Source organism: Scyliorhinus canicula, chromosome 8, assembly GCF_902713615.1.
Source record: "Scyliorhinus canicula chromosome 8, sScyCan1.1, whole genome shotgun sequence".
NCBI lineage: Eukaryota > Metazoa > Chordata > Chondrichthyes > Carcharhiniformes > Scyliorhinidae > Scyliorhinus > Scyliorhinus canicula.
Window position 1 is genome coordinate 152,629,714 of NC_052153.1, and position 17,627 is coordinate 152,647,340.

The 17,627-nt window shown below is 48.5% G+C and overlaps 1 protein-coding gene across 2 annotated transcripts in view; it reads left to right on the forward strand.

Annotated features, from left to right (window-relative positions):
• arhgef28a (Rho guanine nucleotide exchange factor (GEF) 28a) overlaps positions 1 to 17,627 on the forward strand; it is a 571,388-nt gene that overhangs the window by 329,599 nt on the left and 224,162 nt on the right. For both annotated transcript variants that reach the window (XM_038805467.1, XM_038805468.1), the window contains one exon: positions 9,749 to 9,872. In XM_038805467.1, the coding sequence (XP_038661395.1) occupies positions 9,749 to 9,872 (124 nt within the window). The remainder of the gene's footprint in view (positions 1 to 9,748; positions 9,873 to 17,627) is intronic.

The window sequence follows — 17,627 nt, forward strand, 5'->3', positions numbered from 1 at the left end:
CAGAAGGAGGCTTATGCAAAGATGAGACAAAGATTAGGGCACTCGAGAGTTACAAGTTAGCTAGGAAGGCCCTAAAGAGAGAGCTAAGAAGAGCCAGGAGGGGACATGAGAAGTCTTTGGCAGGTATGATCAAGGATAACCCTAAAGCTTTCTATAGGTATGTCAGGAATAAAAGAATGACTAGGGTAAGAGTAGGGCCAGTCAAGGACAGCAGTGGGAAGTTGTGCGTGGAGTCCAAGGAGATAGGAGAGGTGCTAAATAAATATTTTTCATCAGTATCAACACAGGAAAAAGACTATGTTGTCGAGGAGAATACTGAGATACAGGCTACTAGACTAGAAGGGTTTGAGATTCATAAGGAGGAGGTGTTAGCAATTCTGGAAAGTGTGAAAATAGATAAGTCCCCTGGGCCGGATGGGATTTATCCTCAGATTCTCTGGGAAGCTAGGGAGGAGATTGCTGAGCCTTTGGCTTTGATCTTTATGTCGACATTGTCCACAGGAATAGTGCCAGAAGACTGGAGGATAGCAAATGTTGTCCCCTTGTTCAAGAAGGGGAGTAGAGACAACTATAGACCAGTGAGCCTTACTTCTGTTGTGGGCAAAGTCTTGGAAAGGTTTATAAGAGATAAGATTTATAATCATCTAGAAAGGAATAATTTGATTAGGGATAGTCAACACAGTTTTGTGAAGGGTAGGTCATGCCTCACAAACCTTATTGAGTTCTTTGAGAATATGACCAACCAGGTGGACGAGGGTAAAGCAGTTAATGTGGTGTATATGGATTTCAGTAAAGCGTTTGATAAGGTTCCGTGTGCTATTGCAGACAATGCGGAGGCATGGGATTCAGGGTGATTTAGCAGTTTGGATCAGAAATTGGCGAGCTGTAAGAAGACAGAGGGGGGTGGTTGATGGGAAATGTTCAGACTGGAGTCCAGTTACTAGTGGTGTACAGCAAGGATCTGGTTTTGGGGCCACTGCTGTTTGTCATTTTTATAAATGACCTGGAGGAGGGCGTAGAAGGATGGGTGAGTAAATTTGCAGATGACACTAAAGTCGGTGGAGTTGTGGACAGTGTAGAAGGATGTTGCAGGTTACGGAGGGACATAGATAAGCTGCAGAGCTGGGCTGAGAGGTGACAAATGGAGTTTAATGCAGAAAAGTGTGAGGTGATTCATTTTGGAAGGAGTAACAGGAAAAAAGGGTACTAGGCTAATGGTAAGATTCTTGGTAGTGTGGATGAACAGAGAGATCTCGGTGTCTATGTACATAGATCCCTGAGAGTTGCCACCCAAGTTGATAGGGTTGTTAAGAAGGCGTATGGTGTGTTATCTTTTATTGGTAGAGGGATTGAGTTTCGGAGCCATGAGGTCATGTTGCAGCTGTTCAAAACTTTGGTGCGGCCGCATTTGGAGTATTGCTTGCAGTTCTGGTCGCCGCATTATAGGAAGGATGTGGAAGCATTGGAAAGGGTGCAGAGGAGATTTACCAGAATGTTGCCTGGTATGGAGGGAAGATCTTATGAAGAAAGGCTGAGGGACTTAAGGCTGTTTATAAGAAGGCTAAGAGGTGACTTAATTGAGGCATAGAAGATGATCTGAGGATTAGATAGGGTGGACAGTGAGAGCCTTTTTCCTCGGATGGTGATGGCTAGCACGGGGGGACATAGCTTCAAATTGAGGGGAGATAGATATAGGACAGATGTCAGAGGTAGGTTCTTTACTCAGAGTAGTAAGGGCATGGAATGCCCTGCCTGCAACAGTAGTGGACTCGCCAACATTAAGGGCATTTAAATGATCATTGGATAAAATATGGGTGATAAGGGAATAGTGTAGATGGGCTTTAGAGTGGTTTCACAGGACAGCGCAACATCGAGGGCCGAAATGCCTGTACTGGGCTGTAATGTTCTATGTGCTATGGCTACACATCGCAAGCCCTGTTTCGCTTTTCTTACTGCTACTACATGTTGTGTTGGTTCCGGTTGGCCTTCCGGTAATATTCCATAAATTCCTCACCTTTGTCCTGTTTTGTGTCTGAGCACTGGTTAATTTATAGTCGTGCCATTTATCTGCTGTCTATGGGCTTATTATCTTGCACCTGTTCACATTAAGTGCTGTTTGCCACTCATTTTTCCACCTTCCCGACCAATCCAGATCTCATTATATTTTATTTCTCTCTTCCTTATTGTTTCAAATTCCCTTTTGGTCTCGGTTGCAGATTTAGATGAATTTATATCTGCCCGCAGCTCCAAGTCGATTCCGTGCATTGTCAACAGCAGTAATCCCACCACTGAACCCTTTGATACCCTGCTAGTCACCCCTTGCCGTATTCTCAAAAGGAGGCTTTGCAGCAAAAGGGATTCTTTGGGTGAAATGACCTGTTTCGGTCTCTATGTTCCTTCAGCTGAGACAATTTTCCCCCCATCTCAGACACCTGCCTCAAATTCCACACTTACCTTTCTTGTGGACGAATCATTTGTGTGGCTTGGGATCAAATATCGTTCTGTAGATTTATTTCATCTCGATCCCTCTGACTGATATCCACCTCCCTTACACAAATTACCTGGCCACTTGTGTTATTTTTGACAGCAAGTGTTATAGCATTCGTTATTACTCACGTAAACTAAAACAAACCTTGAATAACATTAGACAGCACATATTATTCACAATACCAGGTAGCTACAAATGGTCAATTAACAGTCTTATTTTGTTTGAATTATCCAGACAAAGGGTTCAGTAAGCCTCTGCAACTAACATGGGAATTTGCACTGGAATTTCACAAAGATTTTGGGAGTTTCATCCCAAATACATTTCTCTATCATATAATCTGTGGCAATTATGAACAAGGTGATAATTGCACTGTATGTAAGTGTGATCCTGCAGCTCTGTCAGTTGTACTGTGTATTGCAGCAAAATTTCAGGCATTTATCATTTTCTGTAGGGAACTTAGTTTTCGCAAACGGTCACAGTCAGCTGATGAGGAAGGCTGTCCGGAGCTAGCAGACTCGCTGCAGCATCTGACCTTGTCGGAGTTTCTTAAAGAGTATGTTTCAATCCTCTAATAAATATCAGTGTGTGTGTGTATGTATGTGCACGTGCGGTGTGGGTGTGTGTGTGTGTTGAAGTAATGTCCATCTAACTTTAACCCCATTAAATAACACTCTAACACTCTCAAACTGGAAAACCTCCCACTGAGGCCTTTTACATGAAGCTGATGTGCTGGAACAGATTTTTCTGTTGAACAAATTTCAGTATTTTAATGACCAAGAGTAGAATTATTTCCCTGTCCATAGTCAGTGGGAGAGAATTCCACTCCTCATTCTTGAACTAATTGATGTGATGGTACTGGGAAGTTTATTTGCTATTTTAACAGGGTTGTCTGGAGAAAGTCATTCTGGAATGTAGATGCTTGATACCCAACACTTTGAGAAATGGAAAACTTGCCAAACGTCTTTTATTTCTCCTTGAAAATAGCAACTTAAAATACCGACTTGTGTTTATCTGGTAACAAACCCGAGAAACAAATGACGATGGTAGTTCAATTTATTTTTTGATAGATAATATGTTGCATCTTTTGCTGACATAAAAATCATTTGATACGGCATTAGTCATTGATAAATGGGAATTATCAGAATTATCATTGACTTCATGTAAACAGCTTCATTGTAGGCCTGACTGCAATAATCAAATTGCTACTCAAAATATGGAAATGTTCATACAACAAACATTGTGTACAAACGATGTGTATGTGTAGGAATGTAAAAGAAAACTCATCTAACTCAAATGACAGATGGAAGCCTTCTCCAAATTTCTGCTTGAAAATTTGAAAATTGTTAATACTGAGCAGCGCAAAGACTTTTAGCTAAAAGCAAGTGGCTATCATCTGGCCAACTGGAGAGCTAGGAAGGTACTTTATTAATTTTGTGTATTACAGACAAGACACATGGTGATGTTTACTTACAGATGACTTCCTTCATCTATCTGGACTTTTGCATCTTGGCACTCACTTGGCCAGCCATACTAGCAGCAGCAAGTGGAAATAAATTTTCCTAAGTCCTTAGTTTTGATTTTACTTGTGACGGGGGGGATCGTCTTGTAGGCTGTACCTTTCCCAGGCAAGCCAGTGGGAGCTTTGATGACCTGTCCATGCAGAAGTGCTGGAAGTGGAATATGGAGGAGCTCTTTTACCACTAGCTAATTTGGAGAGATCATCCTCATAAACCTGGACATGTGGCTGGTTCCAGGATCCAGTCTTTTGAGATAAGTAGCTCCAGCTTTGCAGTGAAGCAGCAGAGTGGTGGCAGGGGCTTGTTTCAATGCCCTTGTGTAAACTTGCCCTCACATTCCCTATTAATCGCAAAAATGGTGCTGCCTTGAAATAAGCCACAAATACACTTGCAGCGGCATAAGAAAATTGGCTCCTCTGTAAACTGAAGCAGTATTTTCTAATAAAGATAGCCTTGAATTCTAGTTAGGAATTAGCACCAACGTGATTCTGATCATCTTGTGGAATAGGCTCCATGACACTGGCGATTCACATACTTAGGAGTACAAATATGTGACTGAGCCAACTGCTACCCTCCCTCTACTACCATATTCCCACATCAACTGGTTTTCTACATTTACATATATTTTCAAAAAACTGCATTTGCATGATCTTCTCTTTATATAATCTTACTGCTGGCCGTCATTTGTTTTGGCATATGCGCTGAATTTTCAATTAGAAATTCCTTCATTTGTATTTAGAATCCATGTAAATATCTCATGCTGTAATTACACATCACACTGGTTACATCTGACCAGACTGTAATGCTTGGCGTACCATCTTTATGATAAACTATACTGTGCCACCTGCCATCAGACCCAATAGAGTTCAGCCTATCGTCTGACACTTCTTGATATTGCCTCCCAATGAGCTTTGGGCCTTCAGCTAGCCCTTCTATCTCTGCACCGTGAAGTATCCATTTTCCCCCTCTGCTTGTTGGGTAGTGCTGCCCCCATCCCTGTAGTGGCCTGTTCTTTGAACTCTGCTGTTCAAACATTGACAGGAAACAGGTTTAAAGCTGTTTCGGCATTTTACATTTTTTATTTTAGGGTTGGCACTATTCTCTTGGACTTGGTGTTATTCATCACTCCTGTAAGCTAATTTCATCCCCTTGACAACCTGGAGAAGGAGAGCTGGAGGGTCCCTCATTACTCAAACCTGGACATTATGATCTCACAGGGGCCCCAGTGTGTGTTTCTCTTGTCTTTAGAAGGTGAACTGATAAGCATTTGAGTTAAACTCGGCCAAGTTCACCGACAAATTGGTTTATCTTCCATAAAGTACATGAACCTTAAAGAATGCAATTTCACTATGGGATTTATCTATTTTCTACCACTCATTGTAACAACAAATAAATTAATTGTGTCAGCTTTGCCCTTTATTGTGAGCTTGTATCGCTGAATTGACTGCAAGTAACTTTTGAAAAATAGGGGAGTTCTCTCCCCTTTTCACTTTCCCATTCCCAAAATGTGGCAGCATTCATCTATACCGACTGATGATTTAAATAACTTCAGATTTTGAAACTTAAACAGACCAGGGTCGGGATTCTCCCCTACCCGGCGGGGTGGGGGGTCCCGGCGTAGCGGAGTGGCGCCAACCACTGCGGCGTCGGGTCTCGCCAAAGGTGTGGAATTAGAACATAGAACAGTACGGGCAATTTAGCGTGGCCAATCCACCTAACCCGCACATCTTTGGACTGTGGGAGGAAACCGGAGCACCCGGAGGAAACCCACGCACACACGGGGAGGACGTGCAGACTCCGCACAGACAGTGACCCAGCCGGGAATCGAACCTGGGACCCTGGAGCTGTGAAGCATTTATGCTAACCACCATGCTACCGTGCTGCCCCAATTCTCTGCACCTTTAGGGGCTAGGCCCGCGCAGAGTGGTTGGCGCCACGCCGACTGGCGCCAGACCGGCGCCAACGGTCTTTGTCGCCCGCCGCCCGGCGACGGGGCTGGCCGAAAGGCCTTCGCCAGTTCGCGCATGCGTCGGTGCATCAGCGGCTGCTGACGTCACCACCGGCGCATGCGCGGTAGGTGGAGTCTCTTCCGCCTCAGCCATGGTGGAGGCCGTGGCGGTGGCGAAAGAAAAAGAGTGCCCCCACGGCACTGGCCCGCCCGCCGATCGGTGGGCCCCAATCGCAGGAAAGGGGGCATCCCCTGGGGTCCGATCGCCCCGTGGCCCCCTCCTCCCCCCCAGGACCCAGGGGGCCCTCTCGCGCCGCCACTCCCGCGGGCACCAGAGGTGCTCCAATTCCCGCCGGCGGGAGAAGCCTGTCAGCGGTGGGTCTTCAGCCCATTGCGGGCCAGAGAATCGCCACGGGGGGCACGCCGATCAGCGCGGGGGGGGCACGCTGATCGGTGCGGCGTGATTCCCGCTCCCGCCGATTCCCGGGTGGCGGAGAATTCTGGCCATGGCAGGTGCGGGATTTACACCGGCCCCGGCGATTCCCCGACCCTGCGGAGGGGTCGGAGAATTCCGCCCCTTATCTCTCCTTCAAGACCATTTACATTGACTCTATAAATTTATGAAGCAGACTTTGAATTATCTGCATTGATCCACCTAACGTTTATCCAGAAATTCATGTTTATAGAGCTGCTCAGTAGGATAAATGGGGTGGTCCGCTAAATCAAAATTTGTGTCAAATGCAGGGAAATTAAGTAGAACATTGGATTAGCACACATTCCTTTCATGGTATACTCTAATTAATTGAATCATATTTAATCATCACGCAGAAAGTGCTTTTCCAATGTATCTTCAATCATGCTTCGACGAGCTCATTTGTTTTAAGGACCGCTGAATTATAATCTCCTGCAGAATAGAAATAATGGCCGGAATTCTCTTAGCTCAGGGCGGGCCGGAGAATCACCGGGACGGGCGCGAATCGCACGACACCGCCCCGATGCCAGTCTGCCGATTCTCCGGAGAGTGGAGAATCGCCGCCATTGGCACCGGTGGGGTCGGCGTGGTGCCGGTTGGAGGCCGCTCTACGGGGCCTTCCCCCGGCGATTCTCCGCCCAGGATGGGCAGAATGGCCTTACAAATAAACCCAAATCCCGTCGGCGCCGTTCGCACCTAGTCTTAAGATCCCTAGTCGGGACCTCAGCATGAATGGATCCAGGGGTGGCATGGTGGTGGTGGGGTGGGGGGGGGGGTGGGGGCCCTCTGCTATGGCCTGGCCCGTGATCGGGGCCTACCAATCGGCAGGCCAGCCTCTTGGGCTGAGGGCCTCTTTTGTTCTGTGCCAGCCCCTGTAGCCCTACGCCATGTTGTGTCGGGGCCGGCGCAGAGAAGGGAGCCAACGCGCATGTGCGCGTTGGCGCCGCCTCCACTGCACATGCGCAGACCTGCGGCGCCCATCTGATGCCGGTATTGGCAGCTGGAGCGGAGTGGGTTGCTCCAGTGCCGTGCTGGCCCCCTGTAGGGGTCAGAATCGCTGCTCCTGAGGCCATGTTGATGCTGTTGAGAAATGCGACAGCGTTTACAATGGCGTCAACACTTAGCCTCAGGATCAGAAAATCCCGCCCAATATTTCTCTATTCTGTGAACAATGGAGTGTGTTAATAACAACCTTAATAACACCTGCTATCTAAAGTTTTCTTCTAGGCGTAAATAATTTTATTTGTGCTAAATATAGGTTTGCCACAGTTCACACTATTTTGGTTAAAGTAAATAAATTTGCCACTTTTGACACTCCCCACCCAAGTCTAAAATCCGATCGAGATGTGCAATGGAGAAGGATCTTTACTCTGTTGTTGATGAAAATTCATTGGAACATTGAAATAAAATGGCTAAATTAGGCTGTAGTCACAAACAAATATGCAAACAATGAGCCTAATGTTTGAGACAAGCTGCATTCAGGACAACTCGTTCCACATGCTGCCGAAGAAACGTTCCTTAAAGGGCAGGCTGGTGTCTCAGGCTGCCATCTGCAAGTGTTTCAAAAGTGCTTACCTGAATGTGAAGGTGGGAGTAACAAGAGGGCTCCTCCAAAACACACATTAAAATCCACTGTGTGTCTTTCCTGCTACCTACTCACCTGCCTCAGACTCTCTGAAAACTTGAGGTGGGGGAGGGGTGGGCGCACCAAAGCCTGCCTGGCCATGTACCTATTGAGGCTCTTATGTGGTCTCATCCTAGCACTAGTGGTATTTTACCTGCAGCGGGAAGCACACAACATGCAGGAAGCCCGCCACCTTAGCTGCACAGGCTGGTGTCAGGTAAGAAGATGCACCCTCCTTTGAGAGCCCCTTGGACTCATTGGCAGTATGCCCCCCCCCCGGTCCCTCTTCCCTGATCCCAGACTTACCTGGGCTCCTCAGCATGGTCGAACTGCCTGTAGTCCTGTCAATGGCCACCCTCCCATTGGTGCTGCAAGGACTACAGACCATCAGTCATCTAATTGGCTGGTGGCTGTCTCTTGTGAGATATCTTCCTGTGATAGGAGCGGAGGTTTTGCCTTTAACCAGTAAATTCTGCTCCCAGCATCAAAATGCTGGGGGGCAACTGTCATACACATGGAAGTGTTTTCCCCCACAACCTTTTGCCAGAAAGTTGATAACCTTGACACCCTGAAAAATCCAGCCCGCTCTGTCCATCAAAGCAACACAGGCAAGTGCATTCATATATAAATGCAAATTAGCATTCAACTAACTCAAAAAGGAAATGTAGCACAAGTTTGTAAATTAACCATCAGGCCTCGAGGGACATTTTCCGCTTTGTACTAATTTTGCTTCTGATCTTCAAAGGCTAAGTTTGTGAGTGTACTGTGCTTGCAGCTGATTGTTATGTATCAGCAGTCTCTTCATGGCTTTACTAGCTAATGTCACTCACCCTAAAATACTGACTTGTTTGCAGCAACTGATGACATTCTGTAATGACTGTGTACTATATTATCATGCTAATAACAAAATGTAAGATTTATCATCTAGATTACATAACCTTATTCCGTGAAGTTTCTCAAAATTGTGTCAATTTGCAATGTGTAAGATTCATCTGTGACTGAAGGGTTTTTCCAATTTTTATCATTTTCTCGCCTCCTCTCCTAATGTGTGGACTTCTTGATGTTATAGAAACAGTATCTGCCTTGCTGTTATCAGCCTTCATTTATCTGTGGGCCTTAATTATGACTGAAGGGTGTCGCTTAGCTCAGTTGACTGCGGAGCAACACAAGCAGCACGGGTCCAATTCCCCTACCGCCTGAGGTTATTCATGAAGGCCCCACCTTCTCAACCTTGTCCCTCGCCTGAGGTGTGATGACCCTCAAGTTAAATCGCCACCAGTCAGCTCTCTCTCAAAGGGGAGAGCAGCCTATTGCCCTCTGAAACTGTGGCGACAATACATTTACATAATGGTGACTGTTACCAATCTAACCAATCTTGGGCATCATCAAAGCCAAACTCAATCAGTTCTCAGCCAATAGCCGCATCAACATACTTCCAGCAGGAAATGCTGAATAGGGTTCTCTGACTGAAAGATATAAAGTGAGCCCATATTGCTGCCTTGACTGATCAGGTAACATAGTACAAACCAGGGAATTATATTCCTGGACCATTCTGATCTCTGTACTTCAAATGCACACTAGTATAAGCTTCCTGAACCAGAAAAGACATGCATTTTGTTTTACATTGTGAGAATTAAATCCTAGAGTAAATTTTGAAAATTTAGTCAAAGACACTTGGCAAAATCTATTTATCCAACAGAATTGAAGAAGAGGAGTGGGACAAGTACATTATTCCTTCAAAAGCAGAGACTGAGAAATGTAAAGTGAGCCGCACATTCAGCTTTCTCAAAAACAGAATGACCAGCACCAGAAATAAGGGCAAGGTAAATAATATTTTGTTATTCCATCTCCAGTACTCTCTGTTCAGCACTTCAATTGGAACCAGCTCGCACATCCTATATGATGTTAATATATCAGAGGCCCTTCCTTGTAAGATGTAAGGCAGTGAACATGTGGCTAGTCATTTATTGTTGGGGCTTCTAAGGTTTAGGGTTTTGAGGTATAAAACCATTTGTAATTAAAAAATACAAGTTCCAAATTTTTAATTTCTAACTCTGGGGCCCTCAGTTGTACTTGACTTACAAGGTATGAATAACTAGTATGTATTAAGCATGGTTTTACATAACACGAAAAGCAATGAAGAAAACATAGAAGTTTCTCATCTCTCAAGATCCCAAGAACATTTGGTATTGTTGCCGGCGCAACGGTTGAATCGCATGAGAGCCACAAATCAGGCTCCGCGCCGGGCGTCAGGCCGATTGCGAGTCACCCGACTCGCTCCGCCCAGTGCAATCTGGATCTTGCCCTTGCTGTGCGAGGTCCAGATCTACATATTTAAATGAACCTAATGGCTCCATCAAATACCCGGATGCCGGATTTATCCAGCACCATGTATTCAATGGGCGTGCCTCGGAGACCTTGCCAGGGCACCATTGAGCACTGGTCCACGCAAACATGGACCAGGCATAACGGCACCACGGAGGGGACTCCCAGGCCATTGGCGACCCCTGGGTGGTCAGGGACAGAGCAGGGTTGCGCATCAACACTCACCCGGCAGGTGGGTACCACGGCACTCCCAGCCTGGCACCCTGGCAGTGCCAAGGTGCCAGTGTGCAGGTTGGCGCTGCCAGGGATCAGGCCGGGGGGGGGGGGGCATTTGAAAGGGGCTGAGATGGGGGGGAGGTGGTCCCAGGGGCCTGGAGAAGATGCGAGAGGGTAAGGGAGATTGATTAAAGCAGGGGGGGGGGGTAAAAATCGGGGCTGCTGATCAAAATGGCGGCCCAATCTGCGGACAGTTTTCCTGCTGGTGAGATCAGCTCCCCAGCAGGAAATCACTCTGAGTGCGGCCTCAGCAGAGGGAAACTCCCCGAGGCCAGAAATTGGCTATAAGGTGCAAATGATCTCATGTCACCCCCACCTTCGCAATCCCTGCTACATGGATCGTAAACGGAGTCACAGCTCAATCACTTACTTCCTGAGACCCCAGAAGTAAACATTCCATTACAAACAAGTTACGTGTTTCATTTTGATACCAAACAGTCATAAACAAAAATACATTCTCTTGTCAACAAATTTTAACCTAAGCTGCATACTAAAGCGATTAAAATCAACAGTTAAGACCATTTCCTATCTTAACAGCAGAGAATTAAAGGTTTCCTCTGGCACAGATCAATTAAAGCAATGCCTGGGTTTTTAAATATAAGGTGTAACTTTAAGTTCAGGGTGCTTTTAGCTATTCCTTCAAACTGATTTAGTAAAAAACAAAATTCTATTGTGGCCATTCAGACAGTGCACAGCTTCTTCAGCTCAAGACTCAAAAGAAATTCTACCATTAAACCTTAAAACAAATGTGTTTCTTCACAAGCAACTGCTTTCCTGTTCCTCAACTCCCTTGACTGTTAATGGTCGAACATACATTATTCAAACGGATCCTTTTTTAAAAGAGATTAAGAAATGAATCAATAGTAATAATCTTTATTGTCACAAGTAGGTTTTTATTAACACTGCGATGGTAGGTGGCTGATGACACCTATCTGGAGGCCACAGAACGACGCAGAGACCTGCGACAATGATGCTCATGCCGCTACCAGCCGCGTGATCAAGCAGTGCTTTCGCTTCCATTAACATTGCAATAAAGTTACTGTGAAAAGCCCCTAATCTTCACATTCCAGCGCCTGTTCGGGTACAATGAGGAAGAATTCAGAATGTCCAATTCACCTAACAAGCACGTCTTCCGGGACTTGTGGGAGGAAACCCACGCGGACACAGGGAGAACATGCAGTCTCCTCGCAGACAGTAACCGAAGCCGGGAATCAAACCCGTGTCCCAGGTGCTGTGAAGGAACAGTGCTAACCACTGTGCTACCGTTCTAAATATGTTACAGATGCTAAAAATCAGTAGAATTATCAATCTTACAGGCTGAAAATATTTTGTGATGTAGTATCAGTGTTATTTTGTTAAATGCTTGAAATCAATTGAATAACATTACAACCCTTTTAATTAACCTAACAATTCTAAACAACTTCCATACGGCTTCACTTCTTGACTAGTCAAATAACAGGAAGGTTGTTTTAAGGTCCCTTTGACATTTGTGACAGTGACTGCGATATGAAAAAATGAAATGAAAATCGCTTATTGTCACAAGTAGGCTTCAAATGAAGTTACTGTGAAAAGCCCCGAGTCGCCACATTCCGGCGCCTGTTCAGGAAGGCTGTTACGGGAATCGAACCGTGCTGCTGGCCTGCTTGGTCTGCTTTCAAAGCCAGCGATTTAGCCCTGTGCAGTGAGACTGTGATATAACATAGTCTCTGCAGTGACACTGTGATATAACATAGCCTCTGCAGTGAAACTGTGAAATAACATAGTCTCTGCAGTGACACTGTGATATAACATAGTCTCTGCAGTGAGACTGTGATATAACATAGTCTCTGCAGTGACACTGTGATATAACATAGTCTCTGCAGTTAGACTGTGATATAACATAGTCTCTGCAGTGAGACTGTGATATAACATCGGGCGAAATTCTCCGACCCCACGCAGGGTTGGAGAATCGCCCGGGGCCGCCGAAAATCCCGCCCCCGCTGTGGCAGAAATTCTCCGCCACCCGGGAATTGGCGACGGCGGGAATCACGCCACGTCGAGCGGCGAGCCCCCTGCGGCAATTCTCCGGCCCGCGATGGGCAGAAGTCCCGCCGCTGGGAGGCCTCTCCCGCTGGCGGCGGGATTGGTGGCGCGGTAGGGCCCCCGGGGTCCTGGGGGGGGGCGCGGGGCGATTGGACCCCGGGGGTGCCGCCACGGGGGCCAGGCCCGCGATCGGGGCCCACCGATCGGCGGGCGGGCCAGTGCCGTGGGGGCACTCTTTCCCTTCCGCCACCGCCACGACCTGCACCATGGTGGACGCGGAAGAGAATCCCCCAGTGCGCATGTGCCGGTGGTGACGTCAGCGGCAGCTGCTGCTGACATCACCACCGGCACAAGCGCAAACCGGCGAAGGCCTTTCGGCCAGCCCCGGCGGCGGGCGTCAAAGGCCGCTGGTGCCGGTTTTGGCGCCAGTCGGTGTGGTGCCAACCGCTCCGGCGCGGGCCTAGCCCCTCAATGTGAGAGCTTGGCCCCCAAAGGTGCGGAGAATTCCACACGTTTGGGGAGGCCCGACGCCGGAGTGGTTGGCGCCACTCCACTGCGCCGGGACCCCCAGCCCTGCCAGGTAGGGGAGAATCCCGCCCATAGTCTCTGCAGTGAGACTGCGATATAACATAAGAACTAGGAGCAGGAGTAGGCCATCTGGCCCTTCGCGCCTGCGCCGCCATTCAATGAGATCATGGCTGCTCTTTTGTGGACTCAGCTCCACTTTCCGGCCCGAACACCATAACCCTTAATCACTTTATTCTTCAAAAAACTATCTATCTTTACCTTAAAAACATTTAATGAAGGAGCCTCAACTGCTTCACTGGGCAAGGAATTCCATAGATTCACAACCCTTTGGGTGAATAAGTTCCTCCTAAACTCAGTCCTAAATCTACTTCCCCTTATTTTGAGGCTATGTCCCCTAGTTCTGCTTTCACCCGCCAGTGGAAACAACCTGCCCACATCTATCCTATCTATTCCCTTCATAATTTTCAATGTTTCTATAAGATCCCCCCTCATCCTTCTAAATTCCAATGAGTACAGTCCCAGTCTACTCAACCTCTCCTCATAATCCCCAACTCCTTCAGCTCTGGGATTAACCTAGTGAATCTCCTCTGCACACTCTCCAGTGCCAGTATGTCCTTTCTCAAGTAAGGAGACCAAAACTGAACATAATACTCCAGGTGTGGCCTCACTAGCACCTTATACAATTGCAACATAACCTCCCTGGTCTTAAACTCCATCCCTCTAGCAGTGAAGGACAAAATTCCATTTGCCGCCTTAATCACCTGTTGCACCTGTAAACCAACTTTCTGTGACTCATGCACTAGCACACCCAGGTCTCTCTGCACAGTGGCATGCTTTAATATTTTATCGTTTAAATAATAATCCCGTTTGCTGTTATTCCTACCAAAATGGATAACCTCACATTTGTCAACATTGTATTCCATCTGCCAGACCCTAGCCCATTCACTTAACCTATCCAAATCCCTCTGCAGACTTCCAGTATCCTCTGCACTTTTCCCTTTACCACTCATCTTAGTGTCATCTGCAAACTTGGACACATTTCCCTTGGTCCCCAACTCCAAATCATCTATGTAAATTGTGAACAATTGTGGGCCCAACACGGATCCCTGAGGGACACCACTAGCTACTGATTGCCAACCAGAGAAACACCCATTAATCCCCACTCTTTGCTTTCTATTAATTAACAAATCCTCTATCCATGCTACTACTTTACCCTTAATGCCATGCATCTTTATCTTATGCAGCAACCTTTTGTGTGGCACCTTGTCAAAGGCTTTCTGGAAATCCAGATATACCACATCCATTGGCTCCCCGTTATTTACTGCACAGGTAATGTCCTCAAAAAATTCCACTAAATTAGTTAGGCACGACCTGCCCTTTATGAACCCATACTGCGTCTGCCCAATGGGACAAGTTCTATCCAGATGCCTCACTATTTCTTCTTTGATGATAGATTCCAGCATCTTCCCTACTACCGAAGTTAAGCTCACTGGCCTATAATTTCCTGCTCTCTGCCGACTTCCTTTTTTAAACAGTGAGACTGCGAGAGAACATAGTCTCTGCAGTGGGGCTGTGATATCATAGAATTTACAGTGCAGAAGGAGACCATTCAGCCCATCGAGTCTGCACCGGCTCTTGGAAAGAGCACCCTACCCAAGGTCAACAACTCCACCCTATCCCCATAACCCAGTAACCCTACCCAACACTAAGGGTAATTTATCATGGCCAATCCACCTAACCTGCACATCTTTGGACTGTGGGAGGAAACCGGAGCACCCGGAGGAAACCCATGCACACACGGGGAGGATGTGCAGACTCCGCACAGACAGTGACCCAAGCCGGAATCGAACCTGGGACCCTGGAGCTGTGAAGCCATTGTGCTATCCACAATGCTACCGTGCTACCGAGACTATAACATAGTCTCTGCAGTGAGACTGCGATATAACGTAGTCTCTGCAGTGAGACTGCGATATAACGTAGTCTCTGCAGTGAGACTGCGATATAACGTAGTCTCTGCAGTGAGACTACGATATAACATAAGCCTGGATTCACCGATTTTGAAACTAAGGGCGCGATTCTCCGCTCCCCACGCCGGGTGGGAGAATCGAGGGACGGCCGGTGACTCACGACACACCCCCCCTGGCACCCCCCGCAATTCTCCCAACCCCCACTCGGAAGAATCGCTGCTCGCCGTTTTTCACGGTGACCGCCGATTCTCCGACCCGGATGCCGTTCGCGACCGGTTCACGACGGCGGCAACCACACCTGGTCTCTGCCGTCGTGAACATGGCACCAAAAGCTGGTTTGAAGCTTGTGGGGGGCAGAGAGGGGAGTGAGCACCACTGCCATGCTCTGGAGCAGTCTGACCCGCGATCGGTGCCGGCGTCTCAAAGGGACGCACTCTTTCCCCTCCGCCGCCCCGCAAGATCAAGCCGCCACGTCTTGCGGGGCAGCGGAGGGGAAGACGGCAACCACGCATGCGCGGGTTTCAGCAGTCAGCCGTCGTGACGTCAGCTGCGCATGCGCGGGTTGGAGCTGGCCAACCTGCGCATGCGTGGCTGATGTCACTGAGGCTCGCCGGCCGCGTCATTCTCGGCGTGCCGCCTTGACGCAAACGTCAAGGCCCGCCGGCCGAGAGTTACGGACGGCCGCTCCTAGGCCCCCTGGTGGGGGTGAATAAGGTGAGAGGAGCGGCCTCAGAGGACATTGTGAAACTCGGCCGAGTTCATGACGGCCTTCCCGGAAGCGGAGAATTCCGCCCTAAGTGTTGATGCAAAGTGGGAACCGCGGCGTTTCAGGACAGAAAAAAAACGCACAACAGCTGCACCGATTCAGTGACTTTAAATGGGCTCGCACCATTGCCAAGTGGAACGCAATCAATTCCATGCAAAGCGGCGCTGGACTCGGCGGGTCCGTGATTGGCGCACATGAGGCTCACACTGGGGCTGGTTTAGCTCACTGGGCTAAATCTCTGGCTTTTAAAGCAGACCAAGCAGGCCAGCAGCACATTTCGATTCCCGTACCAGCCTCCCCGGACAGGCGCCGGAATGTGGCGACTAGGGGCTTGTCACAGTAACTTCATTGAAGCCTACTCGTGACAATAAGCGATTTTCATTTCATTTCACACGCCGCAGCCACACTTATACAACCCAAACCCCCCCCCCCCCCCCCCCCCCCCCCCCCCACTCCCCCCACCATCCCAGTCAACAAGATGGCTGGAAGGAGAGCAGCACCATGGTTCAGCTACGCTGAGCTAAACACCCTTCTAGACGCCATGGAGGAGAGAAGGATGACCCTGTACCCCGGTCCGGGAGAAAGGCCGCCAGGTGCCGCCGTCCGCCGTGCCTGGGCGCAGGTGGCAGGTGGGCAATGTCATCCGGACTGACATGCAGTGCTGGATGAAACTCCATGAACTCCTCAAGGAGTCCAAGGTGAGTTGACCACGCTGTACCTCTGGCACTAACCCCGCCCCTCCCCACACACCTGGAACCAGGCCCCCCCCCCCCAGGGGATGGCTGAATCACCACCCTGCCCCACATGCCAGCACCCATTCCAGCCGCCATGGCCGGGCACTCTGGCCACTGATGCCACCATCTACCCAACCCCTGGGCTGCATACGTTGGACTGTCTAATGGTTTCACTGTGCATGCCCTCCCCCCCCCCCCCCCCCCCCCTCCAAGGAGGAGGCTGCGCACAACTGCTGGGAGCGGGAGGAAAATCGGAGGGGGACCAGCTGAACTGCGGCCCCTCACCATGCTCGAGCAGAGGGCACTGGACGTGGTCGTCGGCGGGCGAGGAAGTGAGACCCTGCTTAGTTGCGGATCCCCATGACACATGTGTGGACACCCCCCCCCCCCCCAGCCGACCACACCCTCACCCCCCTCACCCCCCAACCCGCACTCCGCCACCTCGCTCAACCTGCATTCCCCAGGCCCCTCAACCTGCACCCCCCTCACCCCTGCACTGCATTTTTGTGTCTCCATTGCTTCTATTTCTAATTTTGTTTCAGTTGCCATAGTCCTAGATGACCATGAGCTGCTTTTCCCTTTGAGGGGGAGAGCTGACTGGTGATGATTTAACCTGAGGATCACCACCCTACAGTGAGGGACAAGGTAGAGACGTCGGGACCTTCATGAATAATCTCTGCAGTACGGGAATTGTACTCACACTGCTGACCTTGTTCTACATCCCAAACCAGCTGTCTAGCCAAACGAGCTAAACCAGCCACCTATTTCTAATTCTATTTACAATGATAACAGAAGCAAAGTAAATGAAAGACCGCTGACTTGGGAGTTGGTGACTTTAAACTGGCTTAGCCGTTAAAAGTAAGCTGCCTCGCAACGTTCGGATGTGGGTTTAAATGCCACCAGATGGCAGGATTTAAACCCCAGCCTTGCAGTCAAATTATCCACAGGTTATTAATTACT